Source organism: Cnephaeus nilssonii (assembly GCF_951640355.1).
Source record: "Cnephaeus nilssonii genome assembly, chromosome: 20".
NCBI classification, from domain to species: domain Eukaryota; kingdom Metazoa; phylum Chordata; class Mammalia; order Chiroptera; family Vespertilionidae; genus Cnephaeus; species Cnephaeus nilssonii.
The window spans coordinates 12762433-12788576 of NC_137091.1; the positions used below are offsets into that span (position 1 = coordinate 12762433).

Below are 26144 nucleotides of genomic sequence, written 5' to 3' on the forward strand. Positions count from 1 at the left end.
CAGTCGCTATGACACGCACTGACCACCAGGGGGCAGACACTCAACACAGGAACTGCCCCCTGGTGGTCAGTGCGCTCCCACAGGGGCAGCACTGCTCAGCTAGCAGCCCAGCTCACAGGCTGGCAAGTGCAGTTGTGGTGGCAGGAGCCTCCCCTGCCTGCTGCAGCACTAAGGACTCCTCAGGGGATGTCCACCTGCTGGCTTAGGCCTATTCCGGGGAGGGATCCCAGATTGCGAGAAGGCACAGGCTGGGCTAAGGGACCCCACTTCAGTGCATAAATGTTGTGCACCGGGCCTCTAGTATAAAATATATAGCATAACCCTTTTTACACACACACACACACCCTCATATACACATACACATAATAGATTACAAGATATTAGAAGGCTATAAACCTAAATGTCAACATATTTTTCATGTGGGGTTATGGGTGATTTAAATGTTAACCTTTTATGTTTTCTAATTGTTCTACGACATTATGTATTATTCTTGTAATTTAAAAGTTATGTCTTATACGTCTAAAAGTTTTGGGGGTATTGGCCATATTCTTTTTTTTTTTTTTTTAATATGTTCTTATTGATTTCAGAGAAAGGAAGGGAGAGAAAGAAGCGGTATAGAAACATCAATAATGAGAGCGAACCATTGGTCTACAGCAGTGATGGCGAACCTATGACACGCGTGTCCTGACACGCGTAGCCATTTCTGATGACACGCGGCCGCTGAGGCGGCCGCATGCCAAGGATGAAACATTTGCTGCTCCTGAGGATGAAACATTTGCTGCTCCTGAGGATGAAACATTTGCAAAATAATGTTTTTTCCTCAAAGTGACACACTACCCGAGTTATGCTCAGTTTTTTGGCGAAGTTTGACACACCAAGCTCAAAAGGTTGCCCATCACTGGTCTACAGCCTTCTTCATGCCCCCTACTGGGGATGGAGCCTGAAACCTGGGCATGGGGGCTGACTGGGAACCCAAACGTGATCTCCTGGTTCATGAGTCCTCCTGGTTCATGGGTCCACGCTCAACCACTGCACACTGGCCGGGCTTTATTCTATTTCTTAATATCAACTGGGTTAACACAGGCCCTTGCTTTGTGTTATTTTTTAGCGTAAATTTGTTTTAATAAAGTATCCTCCATGTTATGATACAACTCACAATTAGTGCTTAATAAGCTTCACGTATTTATTTTTCAATATTTTATACAAAGACCCGCATCTCTAATACAGTGTTCCGCAATTTCGGAGCAAAATTGACCCTTGACTGCAAACACGGGTTGGTTTGCGCAACTGAGCAGTATGGACTTCAAGACCCGGTAGGCATTGCGGCAGGCGTACCGGAACTACGGGAGCCGAGAGGGGGCCGGGGCCCGACGGTCCTTTCCCACCCAGAAGCCCGCAGGCTGCACGGAACGCTGTCTGTATCATGGCCGCGGGAGCCGGGACAGGGGGCCCCGCTTCCGGCCCGGACGTTCTGCGTGATCCGGCGGCGTCACAGTCGAGGAAGCGGTCCGGTCGGGAGGGCGGGGAGGCTGCGCGGCGAACGGACGCGATGGCGGGAGGAGGCGGGAGCAGCGACGGCACCGGGCGGGCGGCAAGCCGGCGGGCGTCCCGCAGCAGCGGGCGGGCTCGGCGGGGGCGGCACGATCCGGGGATGGGGGGCGCGGGGGAGGCACGGCTGGAGGAGGCTGTGAACCGCTGGGTGCTCAAGTTCTACTTCTACGAGGCGCTGCGGGCCTTTCGAAGTAGCCGGTACGGGGACTTCAAGCAGATCCGGGACATCATGCAGGGTGAGGGCCGGGCCCGGGGAAGGGGCTGGGCGGGGGGAGGTATTCTGGGGCCGGGTGTCGGGGCGGGGGAGGGGGATCGCCGAACCAACGTTGTCTTCTTTCCCAGCTTTGCTTGTCAGGCCCTTGGGAAAGGAGCACACCGTGTCCCGGCTGCTGCGGGTTATGCAGTGTCTATCGCGTATTGAAGAAGGGGAAAATTTAGGTATGGCAATTTTTGTGTTATTCTCCGGGTTTAGAGTTACTCTGTTACCAAATTTACATCCGGGACTGAAGGATTCGGGATTGAGGTGCGCTGTGTTTGGATCAGTGGTAGTTTTCCTCCTAGAATGAGCATGCTCTGGGCTCTAGTTTTTCCAGTTGACGAGATTCTCTTGCCTGCTTTTCTGTGGTTTGCGTTTTTCTTTTTATTTCCTCCCACCTGTTTGTTGCTCGCCCCAACTTTGCTGTTGTCTGAAGTGAGTTATGTTAAGATGGCCACATCTTTTTCCCCATAGTAGAGTTTTTCGGAGTAGAAGCACATTTTTATTTTCTGAATTGAACTTGAAAGCTGTTTAGCAAAACTGTCTACAGTTTCTGGCCGCTAATATCTGAGGAGGATGTGTGCATCTTGAAATTTGAGCTGCAAATGCATGTGCTAAAAAAATAATTTTTTACCTGTCTTGAAAAGTAAGCCATTTCAAATTCATTGACTTGAATTTGGACCCTTAACATGTTTGTCCAGCCTATAGCGAGTTAGTCAGCAATTAAATGCAAATCTTACTATATTTGCATGTTTCCTGTCCATTAATATATGTATTTTTGGACATAACGTTTCTACTCTGGAGAAAATAGCTTTAAAGTGAAAACTGTGCTCTTTGTCCTAGACTGTTCCTTTGATATGGAGGCTGAGCTCACACCCCTGGAATCAGCTATCAATGTGCTGGAGATGATTAAAACGGAATTTACACTGACAGAGGCAGTGGTGGAATCCAGTAGAAAACTGGTCAAGGAGGCTGTAAGGCTCTATTTTTCTTTTTTCTTTGAACAAAAATCAGAGGTCTTTGAGGATACAATGCATATCTTTTTGTGTGCGGTGGAGGAAAAATGGTGGAGAGAGAGCAAGTGAGCACACTCAAACATGAACATACACATAGATATTATCTCTTCAGGCAACTCCTTCTCAGCTCAGACTTGGAAAGAACCATTGATGGTAGGTGCTCAGCTTTTGTGATTTTGACGGTCTTCCTTGTGGCTCTTGCAGGAGGGGCCACGGTACATAGGAAATGGGTTGGCATTGAAGACTGGAGATTATTACATACCATTTCGGAGAACTGTGGAAGGGCTCGTAGTAACTGGTTTGGCCACCCTTCTATATAATAAAACAAGGAGAAGAGCTGGGGCCTTGGGAAATGTGGGACTCTGAGCTATTTCATGCAATTGCAGAAAGAGAGGCTAGGGAACATTCCCCTTGAATAGACACACTTTCAGAGGTGCTGTGATAATCAGCCAATTAGAAAAACAGTCATGGTAGAAGGCTTGCACAGGTAGTGTTCTTGACAAGAAAAAAAGCTAGTGGAGTGTCCAGGAATATGGGACTATTGACTCTGTCATGGCTCAGGTAGCTTCAAGTAGTAGAACCTATTTAAAACAGAGACATAGCCTGGCCAGTGCGACTCGGTGGTTGACCCAGGAAGTCACAGTTCCATTCCAGGTCAGGGCACATGGCGGTGATGCAGGCTTGATCCCCAGCAGGGGGTGTGCAGGAGGCAGCCGATTGATGATTCTCATCGTTGATGTTTCTATGGCTTTCTCCCTCTCCCTTCCTCTCTCTGAAATCAATAAAAACATATTTGGAAAAAAAACAAACAAACACCAAAAACATAGAATGGCCATGGGAACCAGTCAGAAAGTTTTTTGTTCTCCAATAACAAAGGCTAGGGATGTGGAAACAAATTCAAGAGTTGGGGACTGAGGAACAACAGCTCAGCATTGCCTTGGTGATGGAAAGTAAGAAAACTGGTAAAAAAAAAAAAAAGTACCCCCTAAAAGGATGGAATTGGGTCGGGGGCATGGGGAGGCTGAGATTAAAGCCTTGCTTAGCAATGAAGACTCTCTGTTCCTTGGTGGTGTGCTGAGTGCTCAGGTACCCTGTTAAAACAACTAGTGTATGTGAGGTGCAGATATTTATTCAGTTAAGGACCTTGGAAGGAGCTACTTTTGCTCTTGCAAAGAAAGCTTAGATAATTCTAGTTGCAAGAATAGAATTTTGGTTTAGGTAAGTCAGGTTTGTGTTAGAGGGAAAATGCCAGAAAAGACATATTAGCAAGGGAAGAGAAATCCATGCTGGCTTTCAGAATAGCTTTTGAATGGAAAGAAACAGCACCAGTTCAGAGTAATTTGTGTAGCTCAGAGGTCCTCAAACTTTTTAAACGGGGCCAGTTCACTGTCCCTCAGACCGTTGGAGGGCCGGACTATAGTTTAAAAAAAACTATGAACAAATTCCTATGCACACTGCACATATCTTATTTTGAAGTAAAAAAACAAAACGGCAAAAACACCCGCATGTGGCCTGTGGACCGTAGTTTGAGGATGCCAGGTGTAGCTGCTATTAAGTAGCTAGCTGATTGAGAAATGCAACGCCTTCAGAACACAAGGACTATAGATTTGTCTTCTGGGAGAAGCTTTCATCTTTCAGCTGTATATTATTTTAAGTTCATAGATCCTTTTGTTTAGGAGCTTCGTTAAGGAAAAATCTATTCGTAAAATCTAGTTAACCATTTTCTTATGTTGACACCTTCTCCTTTCCATTTTCTACCAGGTACAAGATCTCGATATACTAAATTGTATTACTATTACTGCTGTGTAACAAATTATCCCAAAACTTAGCAACCTAAAATATTAAAGTATTTTCTCCCATTTTCCAAGAGTCAGGAATGGGGTAGCTGTTTAGCCTGGGTATTTCTGGCTGAAGGCTCCCAGGAGATTATGGTCAAACTGACTACTAGGGTTGAAAGATCTGTTTCCATGCTCACGCACACAGTTGTTAGCAGGACCCACTTCCTCCGTGGCTATTGGTTGTAGACTTCAGCTCTTCGCCTCCCATAGGGCTGCTTACATCCTGGTAGCTTTCTTCCCCTGGAGCAAGTGATCCAGGAGAACAGGAGCCCAAGACAGAAGCTGCAGCCTTTTATAACTTAATCTCAGAAGTAACGTCGTATCATCACTTCAGGCATATGCTATTGGTCACACAGATCAGACCAACTCTGGAGTAGTGTATAGAATGGGACTGCACGAGGTATGGATCATTGGGGGCCATCTTAGAGGCTGGCTATCAAAATTATCTTGATCTCCTAGTTATTAAATACTCTGTCACTTGTCTTTTTTTTTTTTTTTTAATCAAGTGAGTTATTTTTTTAAGTTAGATCTTCTCAGCGTATAGTCGGGATTTCTTGCAGGTCTTCAGAACCCTTTAACAGGTCAAAAACAATTTTCATAACTGCCAAAAACAGTAGTTGAATTTTTTCTGTGCATTGACATTTGCACTGATGGTGCAAAAGCAATGATGGGTAAAATTGCTGGTGCCTTAGCATGATCAAGGTAGCAGTAAATTATATTAGTACTCCTTGTATTCATTGCCACATGCTTGCAGTTAAAAAAAAGCCAGTTTAAGAATGTCTTTGAGGAAGGAGTAAACATTATTAATTTTATTTCATCTAGACTCTTGAGCAAACATCTTTTCACTATTTTGTGTGATAAAATAAGCATTTTGCCTAAAGTATTTTTGCTGCAAACTTGATGGTTGTCTTCAAGAAAAGCCCTTGAGTGATTGAGTTGCAGGCTGACCTGGCTGCTTTTTGTTGTTAATCCTCGCCTGAGGATATTTTTTCCATTTCTTTTCATAGAGAGTGGAAAGCAGGGGGGAGGGGAGAAAAAGTAGAGAGAGGGCGAGAAGGAAGCAGGAGGGAAACTATAATGTGAGAGAGACATATCAACTGGTTGCCTCCCCCACACGCCCTGACCAAGGGCAGGGAGTGAACCTGCAACCCAGGTACCAGCCCTTGACCGGGAATTGAACCTATGACCCTTCAGTGTTGGGCCAACACTTTAATCATTGAGCAACACTGGCCAGGGCCTAGCTGCCTTTTTAATGGAACACCATTTTTACTTGAAGGAACTGACAAACTTTAGGTATTTGGCCGTCATTTTCTTGAGAAAGTGAACTTGGCACTTCAAGGAAAACAATTGACAGTATTTGTTACAATGACAAAATTCAAGCTTTCAAGTGAGTTTTGGAAAACTTGTATTAATGTGCTTGATAGCTTCCCAGTTCTTCAAGACTTTTCTGATAAGGTTGATATGGAATTAACAACTGTGACTTTAAAAATATTTAAAGTAAATGGGTCAATATTTGGAAGATCTACATAATTTAATGAACCAATATTTTCCAGATGATCAATGCATTATTATAGAATCATTCCTGGGTAAAAGATCCATTTAAAGTATAAGATAAACTAACACATTTTTATGTAACAGATTATAAAAAGTTCACTTGCGAAAGTTTGGTATAGAGTTGAAGAAGAAATTCAGCCATAATTTTCTGAAGGGCTATTAAAATATTCCTCCCTTTTCCAACTTCATACCTGTGTGAGGCCAGATTACTTTTTGTATATATTTCAACCAAAACAACAAAATGAATGCAGAAGCAGAAATGAGAATCTATCTTTCTTCTATTAAATCAGATATTAAAGAGATTTGCAAAAATGTACAACGCCACCCTTTGCATTAAATTTTTGTCTTAGAAAATATAGTAATTTTTCATAAAGATGTGTACTTTTGTTAACCTGTAATGAGTTTATTATTGTTTTTTAATGAGTTAATATCTTTAAATTTCCTCAGTTTTATATTTCTAATATGATGATTATTAATAAATATAACACATAAATAAAAGCTCTTTGGGATCCTCATTAACATTTAAGAGTATAAAGGAATCCCAAGTCCAAAGAGTTTGGGAACTGCTTCTGTAAGTTAATGATATTGAGACATATTGGTTTTCTCTTCATCACTAGAAGACATTCCTCAGTTAATGTTTCTGTCAAAAACAGCAGCAAATAGCATGTATGGCATGTTTTGGGGAAGCATTTATTTGCTGCTTTTTGCTGTTGCAGCATTTTCTCCTGAACCTTGCTTTGTAAGAGCACTTTGATTTTCTTTTGGTGCTTTACCCCGTCTGAGGGGCTGGTGGATCAGACAAACTCTCCCAGAAGTTTAGTTTTTGAAACAAAAAGCTTTGTCAAGGCTTTGAGCATGCCTGCTTTCACAAAATAGCCTGGATTCTTTCTGAGTTTTCTTCTTTAGCCTTTCTTTACTTCTGTGAGTTTGGTTTTCTCTTCTGTTTGTTTTCTGTCTTTCCCCCCAAACCTAAGTCTGTCTCACCTCTATTGAAAATCTGTGCTTAGAATTTCCCTTTTGTTTAAGTTTGAGGAGACCACTGCTATTGCTTATACCCCAAGAACCTTAACAGACACATAAGAGAAGAAATTACACTTATTTCTGAATACTCTCAAGTGAAAAAGCAATGGTTCATCTCTTTAAAAGAAATCTTCACTGGAAATTAATACTTAGTTTTAAAAGATAAACTCATAGCACAAACTTTGGAGGCAGACTTTTAGATTTTGAAAGCATTTGTATTTCCTTTCTTGTTTAACAAATTAAATATAACAGGAACTACGTTCCACTTCTGGAATAGATTAAGCATGCTCTCTTCCGCTTACCTTAATGCTCCAAGTGTAAGTCCTGCACAGAATGTGTGGAACAACTCTCTGAGGACTTAGAAGTATAAATGGTAGTAAGAGATGGGGAAAAAACACCAGCATTTGAAAGTCTACCAAACTGGTGGTGAGTAGTTTATCATTTTTTTCCCTCTCCAATATCTTCCAGCCTGGACTTGAAGGCTCCTTAAAGCTGGAAGTGCACTCTAGGTGTGAACAGAAAGAACTCCAAGGGAGGTTCTCTCTGGTCTGAGGAGCAGGAAAGAGATCTAAGGGTCAGAGAGGATGGGAGAAATTCCAGTTTTGTTTTTTCCTTCTCTTGTGCCTAGCACTTAGGCAGTACTGTAGTAGTGGCAGCAGGGCAGGCACCTAAACTGAAGGCAGAACCCCTTTCCTCTTTAACAGTAGAGGTATGATCCTTAGAACTTGGAGCAAATTCCATTGCTTTTAAAATATATATTTTTTATTGATTTCAGAGAAGAAGGGAGAGGGGTAGAAAGAGAACTATCAGTGATGAGAGAGAACCATTGATCAGCTGCTTCCTGCACACCCCCTACTGGGGATTGAGCCTGCAACCCAGGGATGTGTCCTGATCAGAAATCGAACCAAGACCTCCAGGTTCATAGGTTGACGCTTAACCACTGAACCACACAGGCTGGGCTCCATTGCTGTTTTTACTGTACATCCTGCTGCTGTAGGTATAGCCCTGAATACAGGTGCAGTTAGTGTGTGGCACAGTGGGGAAACTAAAGCCCAGAGATGCAAGGCTGATTCAGTATTTCAAAATCCTATCAGTTGATGCCAAAAATGTATTTGACAAAACTCAATATTAGTTCATGATAAAAACACTCAGAAACTAGGAATAAAAAGTACCACAATCTGATAAAAGGCATCTACAAAAACTATAGCTAACATCATACTTAATGATGGTAGAGAAGGAATGCTTTGTCCTTAAAAATCCAAAACAAGACAAGGAATCCATTCTCACCACTTCCATTCTACATCATGTTAGAAGACCTAGCTAGTGCAGTAAGTTAAAAAAAGAAATAAAAGGCAACAGACTAGAAAGGAAGGAATAAAATTGTCCCTATTTGCAGAAGACATCACCCTGTATACAGGGTGGGGCAAAAGCAGGTTCACAGTGTTCGAATGGAAAATAATACAATAATTAATAATAATATAAAAATAAACTCCCATACTCATAACTGTAAACCTACTTTTGCCCCATTCTGTATAAAAATATATCCCATGGAATATACAAAGAAAGCTATACTAAGTAACTTTAGCAAGATAGCAGGATATAAGATCAACACAAAAATTAATCATATTTCCATACACTAGCAGTAAAGAATTTGAAATCAAATTACCAAAACAGCGCCATTTGCAATACAGTAATCTCCCCCTTGTATGTGGGAAATATGTTCCAAGACTCCCAGCAGATGCCAGAAACCTTGGATAGTATTAAACCTCATGTATACTATGTTTTTTCCCTTTACATACATAAATTAATGGCATCTCTTTGTCACATCCTAATTACCATCATTACTACTTTGTGCTTTGGGGCCATTATTTAAATGAAATAAGGGCTACTCGAACACAAGCATTGCCATACTGTGACTGTCAATTAGATAACCAAGACAGCTACCTGACTTAACAGACAGGTAGCGTGTACAACATGGATACACTGGACAAAGGGATGGTTCCTGTCCCAGGTGGGATGGAGCAGGAAGGCTGAGATTTCATCATGCTAGATGTCATCATGCTGCCCAGAGCAATGGCGCAATTTAATATTTATGAATTGTTTATTTCTGGAATTTTCCATTTAATATTTTGGAGTGCACTTGGCCACAGGTAACTGAAACGATTTTTGTATGGAAAATAATACAATCCTCCTATCTAATAATAGAGTAACATGTAAATTACCATCACTCCGCTACGCCCCCGATTGGGCGGCGGGAGGCTGGGGGGCGGGACTCGGGGTGGCCTATCCAGCCATTGAGAGGCACGGATCCGCTGCCACTGAGGGGGGCTACCCTGCTGTTGAGAGGCGCAGGGGGCAGGACTCCCGCCCCCTGCGCCTCTCAACCGCCAGATCTGTGGCCACTGAGGGGGCCTGCCGCGGACACCCAGCTGCGCCTCTCAACGGCAGGGTAGCCAGGTGTCCGCGGCAGCCCCCCTCAGCGGCCGCGAACCATCAAAAGTGGGGGAGCTGGGTGCCTGTCTGCTCCGGCACCAGACCTTTCAGAAGCCTCCGCCGAGCCGGAGGCTTCTGAAAGGCCTGGTGCACCAGCGGACAGGCACCCAGCTCCACTGCAAAAAGCGAAAGCGTGTAGGGGACTCTACACGTGCATGATTCAATCATGCACTGGGCCTCTAGTATTTAATAATAATAAAAGGCTAATATGCAAATTGACCAAACGGTGGAACGACTGGACGCTATGATGAGCACTGACCACCAGGGGGTAGACTCTCAATGCGTTGGTGCGCTCCCACAGCCAACCTCCCCTAGTTCCTCCCCCCCCCCCCCCCCACCCAACCTCCCATGGTCCCTCCCTCCAGCCGGTCCCTCCCCTTGGCCGGCCAGCCTCCCATAAGCCCCTACCACCCCCTGGCCAGCCGGCCAACCTCCTCCTTCTGGCTGGCAGGCCCTGATCAGCCCAGCCCCAATCAGGACTGGGTGAGATGGCCCCGTTGGTCCTGATTGCTGGCCAGGCCTAGGGACCCAACCCGTGCACGAATTCGTGCACCAGGCCTCTAGTTTAATAATAAGAATAAACTCACATACTCACAAGTGTGTAAACCTACTTTTGCCCCATTCTATATAAAAATGGATAATGGGGGGACTACTCAGAGCTCCCAAAAGAAAAATACTTAAATATAAGTCCAGCAAAACTCGTGCAAAATGCTGATGAAAGAATTCAAGACGTAATAAACGGAAAGACATACCATGTTCGTGGATTGGAAGACTTTATAGTATATAGTTAAGATGTCATTCTACAGTTGACCTATAGATTTAATATAATTCCAATCACAGTCTCAGTAGGGTTTTCTGGAGATACAGACTGATTATAAAATAATATGTTAGGGCAGAAGAACTAAAACAACAGTTTTTTAAGAACAAATTTGGAGGACTCACTACCCAATTATAAGAATTACACTCCATGTAGACATGTAGATTAGTGTGGAACAGAAGAGAGAGTCCAGAAATAAACCCTCACAAATATGACTTAGTTTTTTGACAAAAATATGAAGGAAATATAATGGTAAAGGGATAGTCTTCAACATATAGTATTGAAACAATTAAATGTCCACATGCAAAAAAAAAGGCACCTTGACCTAAAACTTAGCTTATACAAAAATTCATTCCAAAATGGATCATAATCTAAATGTAAAGTGTAAAGCTATAAAACTTTCAGAAGAAAACATGAGAGAAAATTTTCATGTCCTAGATATGATACTAAAAGAGGAAAAACTGACAAACTGAACTTCATTAAAATTTAAAACTTGTATTCTGAGAAAAATGCTGTTGAGAAAGAAGACAAGCTATAGACTGGGAAAAAATATTTGCAAATTTTATATCTGACAAAGGACTTGTCTCCAAAGTATATAAAGAACTCTAGAATTGTGCACCTTAAACCTATACTGTATAATTTTGTTAACCAGTATTACCCCAGTTCAATAAAAAGGAAAAATATATATAAAGAACTCTCAAAAGAAAAAACAACTCTATTTTAGTAATGGACAAAAGACCACCAAAGAGAATATACGTACGGCAAGTGAGTACATGAAAAGATGCTCAACATCAGTCAATAGGGAGATAACAAAGTAAAGCCACAATGAATACCAGACATACCTATTAGAGTGGCTAAACTTTAAAAAGTAAACTTAAGAAGTGCTAGTGAAGATGTGGAGCAACTGGAACTCTCCTACATTGCCGATGAGAATGCAAAATGGTATCACTAAGGAAAACAGTTTGGCTACTTATGAAATTATACATTTTCCATATGACCCAGCAATTCCACTTCTGGGTATTTACTGTAGAGAAATGAAGTTAAGTTCATACCAAGACCTGTACATGAATGTTTTAGCATCTCTATTCATAATCACCAAAAATTGCAGACAACTCAAATGTCCCTCAAAAGGTGAATGGATAAACAAAACTAGTAGATCCATACACTGGGATATACTGTTAAGCAATAAAAAAGAAGGAATTATTTGTAATACAACAACATAGATGGATTGCAAAGGCATCATACTGAGGGAAGTAAGCTAGTCTAAAGGCTATGTCCTTTAAAAAATAAGCGCTAAGTACTGTATAAATACATTTATAACATTTTTGAGGAGTCCAGTGAAAAGATTAGGGATGTGGGACGAAGTGACTACAGAGAGGCAGCACAAGGGAGGTTTTTGTATCCTTATAAGAGTCAATACTAGTGTTAAAACTCAACAGTCCACCAAAAGTTAATTTACTATATGCAAGGCAAATAAAATTTAAAAACAATAGCACCTAACTGACTTACGAAAAGTAAAATCTTTGTATTCAAGAAAGTATGGTTTTAGTGTCATTTTTCTGCAAAAAATTTATGTAAAAGTGAATGTGGTCATCTAATTAAAATGGAAAGACTTTGTACCTTCCCTGGGCAGCAAGAATTTAGGTTTATGCATTCAGGAGCATTTGACTAGTTTGCCCTGTAGGGCTGTGCTCAGCATGTTGACAGAATGACCAGAGATTAGTACTTAATGGATTTTCTTGCTATTCCTCCTACTCTTGTCTGTTTCTTCTTAAATTCTTCCCTGTGAAGATTGAAAATACCTACCTACGAACTAATTTTCCTTCCTTTTGTATGTGAGGTATGTCTGATACCTCTCTTGAGACAGGATCGTTATCCTGTTAGATAATTCCATGTGCTCCCAGTTTTCCCCTGGCCTTTCTAATTAAAAAAGAAAAACCCACATTTTTAAAATATCATTTTTAATTTTCAATTTACGGTTCATTTCCCTCTACTATAGTTTCTTGGGTTTTCTTGTGTTTTTTACTAAAGGGCTCTTCATTTTCTCTGGTTGTTGAGACCTCATTCTAACTGAAACTCTTTTGTGGCTGCTGTGGAGGAGCTGGGTTTTGTCTGTCCCAGTAATTCCTGCACATTTTAACTGGAATAATGTATCCTACCCTCTCTCCCTCCTTTACATCAAAGCTTTTGCATCTAAAAAGAACAAAACCAATTGTTCTTGGGACCTGGAATGACTCGAGTCCCTTTTGCCTTTCCTTATGAGGCCCTATTCAAATTGAGTAAATGGTCTGTAATCTAGGGGATCAGATTTTGCTGTAATAGGCATCTTTTTAAAAAATTGAATGTAATGCTGAAAATCTATACCCTATACACTGAAAAAGAGCTTAGAGTTGTTCATAACGCTTGAACAATCATTAGTTTTTAAGTACAGGAATTTGAAAGAATGTGAAAAAATTCTTGGGTATGTGACTTTTTAGTCAAGCTTTGTGACATTTAATATTCTCATACTTATAACAACAGTTAAAAAAAGGTTTTTCCCCCCTTTTGTAGGCTGTAATTATTTGTATTAAAAATAAAGAATTTGAAAAGGCTTCAAAAATTTTGAAAAAACATATGTCCAAGGACCCCACAACTCAGGTAAATATAATATTTTGCTCCTAAGACTTAAATCCATTTCATTGTTGTTGTTTTTTTGTGGGAAAACAGGGAAAGAGTTCTTTGTTAGGAATGCTATGTAAATATTCAGCACCTTTAGCATGTTGTCTTTTATATCCAGGACATTTTACTGTTAGATTGGCTTTTTAAATTTTATTTTTTATTACACAAATTTCTATAAGTCATTTACTTGCCCATTTATGTCTGATTTGTGGCAGAACTTTAAGTGATCAGCACCAGGTATCACACTATCAAGTTTTGTATCACTTCTAACTTGACCTAATGCTGCCTAAATGCTGATTCTGTAGACCTGAGAAGCTTTTGTAAGGACGTAACTCCTCTATTTTCTGGTGCCGAAAGCTTTGTTGATACCCTCTTCTTGCCCCCCCGCCCCCCCGCCTTTATTTTTCCTTTAAATTTTAATTTTTGAAAAGGTAACATATACATAATACAAAATTCAAGAAGTACAACCAAAGAGCTTGGTGAAACACTCTTATCTCTGACTCAGCCATCTCATTCCTCTCTCTTCAGAGGCCACCAGTATTTTCTGCTTTTATCTTTTCAGAGATATTCTGTGTATATGCAAGCAAATAAGTGCATGTGTCTGCATATGGATATCTGTATACACACATATCCATTCTTCCTGTCCTTCCAATATACACATGTGAGCATATTCTACACACTAATTTGAGTATTTTTGTAAATTGCTTCTTTCACATACTCTATCTTAGAGGATCATGCTATATTAGCAGATAAAGAACTTCTTTATCCTTTTTGTATTTTGGGTTTCTTTTTTTAAGTTTAAAAATCTATAAGTAAATGTATAAAGGCACTTTAGATCCTAAGTTCTTCATCATTATTTTATAGCTGCATAGTAACGCACTGTGGCTGATCCATCATTTATTGACACATCCTTTGTGGTGGGCTCCCCTTCCTATGTGGGTACCAGTGATTTTCATTGAGAATGTTGTGAAATTTCTGACAGTGTTGTCTCAACTCATCATTGAATTTGTACTAGTGTTCTCCTTTTCATGTTGCCAATACTGGTCCTTTGTATAGAAACTGAGAAATGACCTCCTGAACATCATCCGTGAAAAGAACTTGGCCCACCCTGTTATCCAGAACTTTTCCTATGAGACCTTCCAGCAGAAGATGCTGCGCTTCCTGGAGAGTCACCTGGATGATGCAGAACCCTACCTCCTCACGGTGGGCCGTGGCCTTCTCTTCCCATAACCATGATATGGCCTTGAGGATGTGTAGGCAATTAGAAAAGGACAACTCTTGTTAGAAGTGAAAAAATAAATGTGTGGAAAAGACTGAATTATATCCACTATCTACCTTAATTAATTAAATGCCTTAAATATACAGAAGCAGAGATCCTGACAGAGGCAAATGAAACAAAGCTGGTCTCCCTTACCTCCCATTTTTACCTCCTCTACATGTGATTAATCTGTGTGGTTGATACAGGAGAAAATTCATCTTACAATTGATGGTGGTTCCCAGAGCAGATGAAGTCTGAGTTAAATTGGGAGGAAGAGGGGTTTATTAGATGTGGTATGATGGGGTTGTTAACAGGAAGAAGGCATAATTGGAGAAAAGGTGTGATTAGAAGTATTAGGCAAAAGAGGCCAAATGAAGACATTCTTTAATTGGATCAAAGAGATAAGCATAAAGAAGGGAAACAGTGAGGCTCAACACAGTTTGTAGAAGAATTAGAGCCCAGTCTCTCCTAGAAAGTGGACGATGGTAAGGGAAAACAGAGAAAGGGTTTTTCTTAAACTAGGATTTTGAGAATGTTGAAAATATGGCTCATAGGTATACAAGACCTATATTAGGATAGTGTCAATGATCTTAGTAGTCATTTGGCAGATCTCAAATTATTTATAAAGCAGATTGTTTAGAATAATCCAGGAGCAAGTGTCAGGATACTTGAGCCTGGCCTAGGATCCTTTCCTTTGTGTTCCAGGTAACTGGAAAAGACCTGCCACTTTCTGTGTGAGGACAGAACTCTCAGCTTTTAAGACATCACTTGTCATTTGGCAAATTTGAGATTTGGCAAATCTCAAATTATTTGTAAAGCAGATCATTTGGAATAATCCAGGAGCAAGTGTCAGGATACTAGGAACACTTAATAGAGTGTTTAGACTTGTGAATCAGATTCCTAAGAAGAGGAATGTGAAGTAAAATCACATAATTAGAGAATTTTTTCAATGTCAAGATGGGTAGCACTAAAATTGAGTTCTCCTTCAGCATAGAAACTATGAGCCATTTTTTTGAAAAAGAAAAGAAGGAAGTCTTGTAAGTTCTCTTGCTTTTTATGTCCTCTAGTTTATGCCTAGACTGGATTTATAGGTGAACATGTTTGCATATTGCACTGGTCATGGTTAAAGAAGCAGAGAATTAATGAAATTCTGTGGCTTCCTCTCTCTGATGACATCCTTCCTTTCCCAGATGGCCAAAAAGGCTTTGAAATCTGAGTCTTCTGCTTCAAGTACAGTGAAGGAAGATAAACAGCCAGCACCAGAGCCTGTGGAAAAGCCACCCAGAGAACCTCCGAGGTGAGAGATGCCCTTTTGTGAAACTGGGTAAAATACTGGGTGAGCTGTTGAAAACACAGTCTCCTCCACAAAGCAAGATCAGTTAGTTTGTCCTGGTGATTTGACCTCCTGACTTGTTACTGGGTTGCTCATACAAGACACTGTGGAGTTTCAGAGCACATCTGGGAAAATGAGAGTACTGGAGACTGGATGTCAGATCCCTGACAGAAATTCCTGACTGGCTATCCCTCAAAGGTTCTGTCCTCCTGTTTCTCTTTGCCTCACCCATATTTACTCAGCACTTCCTTGTTGATATCTGATCTGTTTAAATAGAGTGTTCAGACTGTGAATCAGATTCCCAAGACCAGTTGTGAAAGCAGGGGGTCACAAATTTAGATGCCTTTGGGGGCCTGGTGGGAAATGTAAAGGAATGAAGTGGGTCTAGGGTAATTGAGGGCTTGGAGAGTAAACCAGGAGGGCATGCTTTTCAGCCTTGTGTGATTATTGCTGTGTGACTGTCCAAGGATGCCCAAGTTTCAGTTCACACTTTTGTGTGATACATACAATTTTTTTTTTTTTAGCTTTCTCAAAAAAAATACTTTTAAATATATTTTATTGATTTTTAACAGAGAGGAAGGAAGAGGGATAGATAATTAGAAACATCAATGTAAGAGAAACATCGATGAGCTGCCTTCTGCACACCTCCTACTGGGGATTTGCCCGCAACCAAGGTATATGCCCTTGACCAGAATCGAATGTGGGACTCTTCAGTCCACAGTCCGCAGGCCGACACTCTATCCACTGAGCCAAACTGGTCAGGGCTAGCTTTCTCAATTTTTGAAGGTTGGTAGTTATCCAGTTTTTAAAAAACACTTGCATAGGTTAGGCAAAGACACCTGTCAGCTGGGTTTGGCCTACTGGCTGCCACTTTTCCCTCTGCTAACAGTTTTTACTTAAAGCACACTAGCTATTCCAAACGACAGATGAACTTCATTTAGAAAAGGCAGTTTCTTGTTGTTCTAAGATTCTGTGGCACGCTTCTTACTCTGAGATTTCTCAAGATCTCATTCACAAGTGTATTGTAGGAGAAAATGGGCAGAATGGAGACCAGTCTTTCACTTTTGTCACATGAGGATTGCACTAGGACAGCTGGAAGGAGAGTTTATAGACTTCAAGGTGAAATTGCTGGATTATCAGTAGGTTGTCCAGATGGACTTATATTTGTCAGACACTGTGTAAAGTTCTTACATAATGGAAAACACTGCTGTAGTGCATACAGACTAACAGGTTCGATCACATACAAGCTACAGAGGTCTCTGTAGTATCCTTGGCCCTAGTTCCTTTAAGGTTCTCTGATTTGGAGTTTAAAATCCATAGTTCAACCTAAATAGAAGCTTTTGTAAAGTAGGGTTATATCAAGCAACCTCTCTCTCTCTTTCCCTGTTTTTTATTTTTTAACCTCAATTTGAGGAGTCCTCTGCTAATAAGAGCATCAACAGTGGTGAAACTGCCCTGGCCAGTTTGGCTCTATGGTTAGAGCGTGTGGACTGAAGGGTCTCAGGTTTAGTTCCTGGTCAAGGGCACATACCTCGGTTGCCAGTGGTAGGAGTATGTGCAGAAGGTAGCCAATCGATGAGTCCTCCTATCGATGTTTCTCTCTCATCACTCCCCTCCTTCCTCCTTTCCACTCTCTCTAGAAATCAATGAAGAAAAAATACCCATAGGTAAGATTTTAAAAAACAAACAGTGGTGAAACTGATCTTAGTATGTTGCCTTATTTGTAGGCAGCTACAGAATACTCCAACCACCTTTGGAATTACGACTCTGAAAGCAGCTTTCAAGACTCTGTGTGGCTCACAAGATTCTGAGGCGATCTTCTCAAAACTGGACCAGAAAGATCTGGTACTTCCTAATAAAGCATCCTTATCATCGCCAGCCCTCAAAAACAAGAGACCGAGAAAGGATGAAAACGAAGGTTCAGCTCCTGCTGAGGGAGAGAGTGGCTCTGAACTGCAGCCCAAGAACAAGCATTTGACAATAAGCAGATTGGTTTTGGAGAAGGATACTCAGAGTACTGAGCTGAGCCCAAGCCTCAACTCCTCTCAGGAAATCATTCCAGCGTCACCATCCACGCCTGCCATTCTCAACCAACACCATCCCAGGGAGAAGAATCCCAAGTATGAAGACCTTCTTTGTAGGAGTTTGGGGGCTGGTTGGTGGGCCTGGTTGGGCCTGGTATTGCTTCTGTGAATGAAGTAACTTGCATCTAAGCTGTCTACCACCAAGGCTTGCTCAGACTGCTAGAATGTGACTCGGGAGTGGGGAGAGACAACATAGCCATCCGTGCCAGTTCTGAAGCCCCACACGTGGGCTTCCAGGCATTGCACGAGGGCACGAGGATGGAAGGGTCGGAGCTTCCTACTCATTGCTGCTTCCATTTTTAGCAGACTTCTGAGTACCTTGACTACTAACTAGAGATTTATGAGTATTTACAGTTTTACACCTTCTATGAGCTTTTGAGACTTGGCAACTTCAGTAAATATTTACTAACCTCTCTCACATTGTGCTAGGTTCTGTGGAGCAGTGGTTAGAATGCTTTCATTTTGCTCGCCCATCATCACCCCTGACCTCTCTTCTCAAGTTTTGCTACCCTTTGTGTCCTCTTGTGGATCCTTCCTCCAGGCACACTGGTCTGCTTGCTCTCTCTGGAACACGCTGTTTTGTTTCTGTTACTGTATTCTTGCTCCCTGTCATTCCTCATGATTGGACTATCATCCCTCCATCATTGCTTGTCAGAATCCCATCCGTCCTTTAAAGGGGAGAGAAGCACTTTTTGTGGGCCAAGTACATTCATGTATTATATTACTGAATCTCTACAATCCTCAGTTACCAATTATTAGCCCCATTTTATAAATGTGGAAGGTTCAGAAAAGTTACTAACTGGCCTTAAGTCATTAATCCAGGTCAGTCTGGACACACAGGCCCAGGGCCTGTACACCACACACAGCAGGCTGCCTCTTAAAAATTCTGCTTCCTCCATGAACCTCCCCTGCTGTAAGTGACCTCGATGGTCTCCCAAGGCTAGGTGTCCTGCGGGGCTGTGGCATCTGATAGGTGAGTCATCCTCGGGCACTAAGCTGCACTATATGCACCAATACCAGCATTTGGAAGTGAGTGAGTCATGGCTGGGCAAGTAGATGCAGCTCAACACACTTTCATTCTAGACGTGATCTCCTTGACTCCTTATAGTGATCTCGTGAGGTGTAGGTATTGCCCCATGAACAGATGAGAAAACTGGAAAGAGTACCTGACCACAATAGTTTTATTAATGGGAGGATTTGTGAAAGTTCAGACATAACCATCTCTCTCATGTGCCAAGGCTATGATATGAAGTATGATTGACACTCTAAAGCAGAGGTCAGCACATTACAGTCCCTGAGCCCAATCTACCTGCTGTCTGTTTTTGTAAAGGATTATTAGAACACAGCCACATCTATCATTTATGTATTGTCTGGCTGAGTTGTCTGTAGCTACTTTTGATGCTACATTGATTTGAGTAGTTGCGACAGTAAGGCCTGCAAAGCTGAAGATCCTATTTGGCCCTTTACAAAAAAGGCACCCCGTGACCCCAGCTCTAAAGGAAGTGTGTGTGAGGGGCCTGGGGAGCTTCACGGAAGAAGAGATGAGCCTGCTCAGCAGGGTTGGTGGAGCAAACCTTGCAGAGGAGCAAATGTTGAGCTGGCCTTGAAAGATGACCTGGGGGTTCTAGGCTGCAGGAATCCCTTGCATAAAGGCATGAGAATACCGGGTATGTTCCAAAAAATGTCATGTAGTCTATTGCAGGGGAATACAATGCACAGGGAGGAATAAAGTAGAAAAGTCTGGATAGGTAAATGAGCCAGAACTTGAATTCCTATTGTATTCTATTGGGTGGAGGTTCTCAATTGGGCTTCATATCACAATTACCTATGGAATGTTTAAAAAATACATATTCCCAGGCCCCTTACTACTGAATTAGAAGGGGCCGGGAAATGCCCTGTAATCTGCTTTTCTAACTATGTCCAAATAATTCTAACCCCACTAATCTGAAGGTTTGATGAGATACCAGTGAGGGTTCGGAAGAGGTACTGAGGGAAAGGAGAGTGGCTAGACACTGCTGTCAGGCGAGCAGTCAGGACCTAGGGGAGACGGGCCAGTGGAAGAGAGGAAGGCAGGATTAAGGTTTATCACCTGGAGGGCAGGGCCATGACTAACTAGGTTTTTATATCCCCCATGGCACTTGGCATGAACAAGTGCTTACTAGGTGTTTGTTCACCAAATAAAATAAGTATTGGTTTTTGCAATTTAAGGGATCACATGCAAAACTTCTATATAAGGCTAGCTAAAGGTTAACATTTTAGGTTTTGTGGACACGCGTGTGTCCGTTATGTATTTTTTGTTTTGTTTCCTTACAATGCTTTGAAAATATAAAAATCCATTCTTAGTTCAAGGGTTGTTCAGAAACCAGGAGCCACAGGCTATCCTGACTTTCCCAGGAGCGCACTGCCACTAATAAGATGAAAATCCAGATCTCAGCCCCTTCCACAACACGAGAAATTAACAAGTCCCAAACCATTTGTACACGTAATAAATGCCAAGTGGAGAGTAGGTGCAGGGGGTTACCACTGAACTGCAAAGACTATCTGTAAAGAGTGAACACCTACTTAGGTGAAAATGACAGACCCAGAGGTGAAAATCAATTATTTTATTTTTATATATATATATTTTATTGATTTTTTTTACAGAGAGGAAGAGAGATAGATAGAGAGTTAGAAACATCGATGAGAGAGAAACATCAATCAGCTGCCTCCTGCACACCCCCTACCTGGGATGTGCCCGCAACCAAGGTACATGCCCTTGACCGGAATCGAACCTGGGACCCTTGAGTCCGCAGGCCGACGCTCTATCCACTGAGCCAAACCGGTTTCGGCTGAAAATCAATTTTATCCCAGCACTAGGATAAGTAGATAGAAAACTTAAGCTATCTGACTTTTATTTATAAATAGTAATTAACAGCTAATCTCCTGAGAAGGAAAAACATCCATTACTTTGTCTCAAATTCGTTATTCTCAGAAATTACATTTTGGGAGATAGGATCCAATGAAAAAACAAAGGAAAGTAGTCAATTAGGTCATTTCACAGAAAACTCATGGAACTCAAGGAATTTTTTTTTCAAACCTATGCACTTATTAAGCAAGCTGCTTTCATTATTCATTTGCAAAATAACCAGAGGGCCTTAAAAATACGTATTTTGAGGGTGGTGGGGATGTACTCAGTGCTGAGTTTGAGGAGTGGTCCTACAGCCTGATGATGACCTGGAGATACCAGGCCAGTTAGGGTTTAGGAGTTGTATGGAGGTGAATTTTGAATGTGGTCGCAGCAGAACGAGGAGAAACAGGACTGCAAGTGAGCCAGGGACAGAATATGGATGACCCAGGATGAATGTTTTACACCTTGTCTCATTGATCTCTCCACAGATTACCCAAAGGCAAGTGGAACAGTTCTAATGGGGTTGAAGAAAAAGAGACTTGGGTAGAAGAGGACGAACTGTTTGATGTTCAGGGTAAGCTAGGAGATTCTCCTTGGTTTCTCCTTGACACTTTCAAGTGTAAGATGCATGTTACTATCACATCAATGTTTCAGAAACTGCTTGTCTCCCAACTAGAAAAATTTCAGTTCAGGAGTCAGTTATATGTCCTTTCCCATTAAACAATGAAGACTGTCAAAGCAGAACTTTGTATTTAATGAAAATTCCTGGTTTTGTTTTAATAAATCCTATCTTTAATTGTAACTGATGTTCTTCCTAAAGTCTTTTAATTAGAAAAGGTAGAAGTGGTCATTCCCTGCATTTTTGTTTAAATACAAAATCTCTTACCAGTTTCTCCATGTTTTCTAAGATGAGAAACTTTGCTTTTCCATAATTATTATTGAACTTACTAACATTTGCATTAGAATCTCTCCCATCACATATTTCATATCTAATGGAAATATCTAAGAGCTAAACCTGAATTTTGGAGATTCTAAGCACTTTTATAACGCACCACCAACCAATCCATTGCCACTTCCTAGGTTTTGTCTTTTAAAAGTAGCTTCAGTAGCAAAAACATAGTTGGCAAGATCAAGATCACAGGGAAAATGGGGGAAGTAACAAAATCATTAACCGTGGCATTAAATAGTTAAGAACAACAGGATATAAAAGTTATAGGAAACACCCACTTCCAGTACAGTACAGATGTGTGTCAACTTTAGAAATATGCTTCCACTATAGTATGAAATACTTCATAATTTAAAAATAATCTGCTCTGAGCCACCTTCCTCCATTGTTTAGGAACACTGCTTGGACAGTGGCACCTGCTGAGACATCTAGCAAGTTTCATGTTTATGCAACTTTGCCTTGTCATGCAGCTTTTTAACTAGCTCGCATTTCCTTGAAATGGCATGTCTTTTATACTTGTACTAGAGGCCCGGTGCACTGATTAGTGCACATTGAAATTAATTAGAAAGTGGCTGGCGGGGCAGGATTGGGCGAGACAGGCTGGACATGCCCTGGAGCCAACTTCCCGCAGTCCCTCCCCAGCTGGCCACACCTGGGGGAGCGCTGGGGCTCGAAGGGCATCTGCGGAGTGAGCGGGGTCCCTCCGGCAGGTGGGGTCCCTTGGCCTGGCCTGCAGGAATCGGGCCAAAACCAGCAGTCTGACATCCCCTGAGGGGTCCCAGAGTGCAAGAGGGCACTCTGCAAAGTTGCTGTTGCTTAGCAGCTCCTGTGTTGAGTGTCTGCCCCTTGGTGGTCAGTGCGCATCACACCTACCGGCCAGTCAGCCATTTAGCCTATAGACTAGAGGCCCGGTGTACGAAATTCGTGCATGGGTGTGGTCTCTAGGCCGCATGGGTGCGGATCAAAGCATGAGTATCTGCTGTGGAAGGGCAGGTCCCAGCTGACCTCTGGGCCCTGGGCAGCCCCCGGGCCCCGGGCATCCCCTCTGCCTGAATCGTCGGGCCCCCATCTGGCTCCCTCAGCGCCTGGGAGCTGGTGGCGGCTCCACCCTGCCCCCTGGTCACCGTCTATGGGGTGATCGGGCCCTGCTTGCCCTGCCTTGGCCTGGTGCCGCCCACTCACCTGCTCCACCATCCTGCCACGGTCCCGCTCTTGTTGGGGCCCACTGGGGCTGGCAGCGCCTCCACTGCTACCCACTGCCAGCACCGCGCCACCCCCTGGTGGTCAGCGCACGTCAAAGCAAGCAGTTGAACGGACAATTTGCATATTAGGCTTTTATTATATAGGATTCTTTTTTTTTAAGCAACAGTAGAAGGGAGGGGGAGAGACACAGAGAGAGAAACATCTTGATGTGAGAGAGACATTGATTGATTGCCTCCTGCACATGCCTGAAACCAGGGTCAGGGATCAAGCCTGCAACTGAGGTACGTGTCTTTGACTGGAATGGAACTGGGACCCTTCAGTCTACAGACGGATGCTCTATCCACTGAGCCAAACCAGCTAGGCATTACCCTGTCCTTTTGTTTAAGGAATTGAACCTAATTTTTCTTATATAAAATGATCAGGGATTTTAAAAATCTGACATGAAACAGTAAGTTATTTCAAAACAGTGGTTAGCAAGGGGTTATAAAGCAGAAATCATGTATGTATAAGATAAATATATATATATTAGGGTTTTAAATACCACAGACAGTAATTTTAGAAAATGTTAGTTTTATTAAAGAGCACCAAATCCATCATAAACCAACATTTATTAATGCCTTTTTGTAAAGTATTTGCTGTGTACAGATTTTCATGGGCTGAAATGATTGGTATCTTGCAAACAAAGGACAAAACCAAATTCTCCTTTAGTGGCATCCTTTCTTTTCTCAGTTTGTGAAATTTGAATCAAGCTTTCCCATTAGAGACATTCTATGTCTTTTTCTGGTGTTTGTGCAGAGAAAGCTGAACTCTGAAATGAGTCTACTTTTAATGTTTTCCAGCTGCACCAGATGAAGAGAGTACAACCAGTATAACAAAAAAGCAGGTAATTTAAAATTCTCTTTTTTAATCTTTTCTGGTTGTGTGGGTAGAACAGAGGTAAAATAAGTACCCACACCTCACAGATAGACTACCCACGCACCTGGCAAAAAATCCTTTGCGTTTTTCTGATGATCCAAACGAAGTTAAATACAGCAGATCCTCAAGTAACGTCCTTTCGATCGATGTTTTGTTATAATGTTGATTAGATGCTATAGAAACTTAGGTCTTGTTTCTATTAATTAATTAGCCTAGGATAAAGTTGGTTTTGTTATATGTCCTCTCACTTAAAGTTGCCTTAAGTGAGGGCTTACTAGAGTTATTCTCTGAAAGAAAAATCTTGTTGGACAGCAACCTGACACATGTTCCTGACCATGAACAACATATGTTTGAAGCTTGACTACACAAGTGATTATTAATTGAAGATGAAATGGCAGGACATTGAACATTTTAAATATCCAAATCCAGTGTTAATTTATTATCTGTATCGGGTTTTAAAAATATAAAACTTTTTTTGGGGTTCATATTCTCCTAGGTTTCTTGAGTTTACCTCTTTACTATATGGAAATGTAAATAAGTGGAGAGCCAGGTTATGATAAATCTTTTTGTTTTCTTTTGCAGAAGTGGACTGTAGAAGAGAGCGAGTGGATCAAGGCTGGAGTGCAAAAATTTGGGGAAGGAAACTGGGCTGCAATTTCTAAAAATTACCCATTTGTTAATCGAACAGCTGTGATGATTAAAGATCGCTGGCGGACCATGAAAAGACTTGGCATGAACTGAAACAGATTTCATTTCCACAGAATTCACAGGAGCATGGTTCCTAATAATAGCCCCAATAGTCTGCTTTCTTTCAGAAGTTGGGCTGGGATGAAAATTTTGGGCATCCTCCTCTGACGTGGGGGAGGTCCCAGTTCCACTTCATCGCTGTTGGAGATCATGGAGCTGCAAGCCAAGTATACCCCATGTCCTTGGCAGAGACGACAGGCAGACAGCTTGTACAGTGCCAGAATATCATTAGTATTTTCTTTCTTCAGTGGTTTGCTTGAATTTCAATCCCTGGTAATCAGTAGGACCTTCTCCTAGGAAATGGTGGAGTCTGTTAGGAGCACTTTTGACTCCATGACCTGTTAAAACCAGCAACGTGAGCATTATTTGGAATGAACTTGTTCCAGGTAAAGCCTTGGCCTTTTGGTGCAAATGCAAAGGAACTTTGTCAGAGCCCACGCTGATGAGAGACCAGTCCTGGTGGAATCAGGGTCCCTTTAAAAACTGTTTAGCCTGTTGTGACATCAACACCTAGACCTAGTCTTGGCATTTGCTCCTAATATTTGCTGGGCTACATAGGCAGGTTTAACCTCTACTTATGTGGTTGAACCCCAGTGTGTTTTTTTGGTGATTGTAGATACGCTTAGCCCCTTGCCCCATTCTCTCTTCCCAATTCTCTTCCTTATGCTGGACTTTCAAAGCTTAAAAAGCCCAATCCTGATCGAATATAAAAGCCTAACCCCATTCTTTGTGAAAATGGTTGCTTCCACCTGATTCCCTAATTGTGCTATGTTAGTGTCTTGCACTGGAATTCAACATTTCCTTCTCCTTTTGTACTGTGTTGTGCTTGCTCTCTCTCTTGGACATCCTTAAAGACTGTCTTTTTAGCAAAAAGAAAATTCAGTAAAGTGTTTTCTGTAATCATTTTTTAAAATTTGAAAACTAATTATTGTCCATAACTTGTAGCCTTCTTCATTAAAGTCTTGCTTCTATCAAATATAAGTGGCTGTTTAATTGCAGCTCAACATGTATGAACACATGGAGGTGGCAAAATGTTAAACAAGTTCTGCTGAACCACATTGACTGTTAAAAAGCGATGTCAAACTCTACTGGATATTGTCGTCCTTGGAAGCCACCTGGAACCCTTTTTCTCTTTGGAGTGAAAGATGTAAAGAAATTAGCGCTAAAGTTTCAAATTCATCCTGGAGTTACAAGTTGGAAGCTTTGTACAACTTTATTACCTGTTAACTGTGTGTTGGGGGGTTTGGTACTACTGTTTTTTCTGTCAATGAACCCCAAATGAAACGACAGTGAGAACTTGATCTTCTCTCAATACAGCCACCTCCTCTTGATCTGGTGGCAGCCCGTGTGGTCTCCCTCTAAACTGGATTTGGATTCCAGAATCTTTTCTCCCCTCAACTCACCTCAGTAAGATGGCGTGCTCTGGGTAAAACAGTGACACTGCAATGATTTAGGGAAGCAAAATATCCTAATCAGCATTTCTCAAATGTGAAAAATGTACAGGTCCATGAACATTTTTTAACATCGCTTCAGTGTTGTTATAATGTTAATGAAGTGTGTACAAACAA

General features: G+C 41.7%; 2 protein-coding genes across 2 annotated transcripts in view; one reads left to right on the forward strand and one right to left on the reverse strand.

Annotated features, from left to right (window-relative positions):
• The window catches only part of NIP7 (nucleolar pre-rRNA processing protein NIP7), a 70871-nt gene that overhangs the window by 35950 nt on the left and 8777 nt on the right, over window positions 1-26144 (reverse strand). The gene's annotated exons all lie outside the window — the stretch shown is intronic.
• Window positions 1409-26131, forward strand: TERF2 (telomeric repeat binding factor 2). The gene is made up of 10 exons (XM_079800543.1): window positions 1409-1787; window positions 1894-1989; window positions 2651-2781; window positions 13096-13182; window positions 14260-14406; window positions 15652-15758; window positions 17522-17914; window positions 21254-21339; window positions 23754-23797; window positions 24412-26131. Exons 1-10 carry the CDS (start codon window positions 1424-1426, stop codon window positions 24568-24570), a joined length of 1614 nt encoding a protein of 537 aa, XP_079656669.1. The 5' UTR covers window positions 1409-1423; the 3' UTR covers window positions 24571-26131.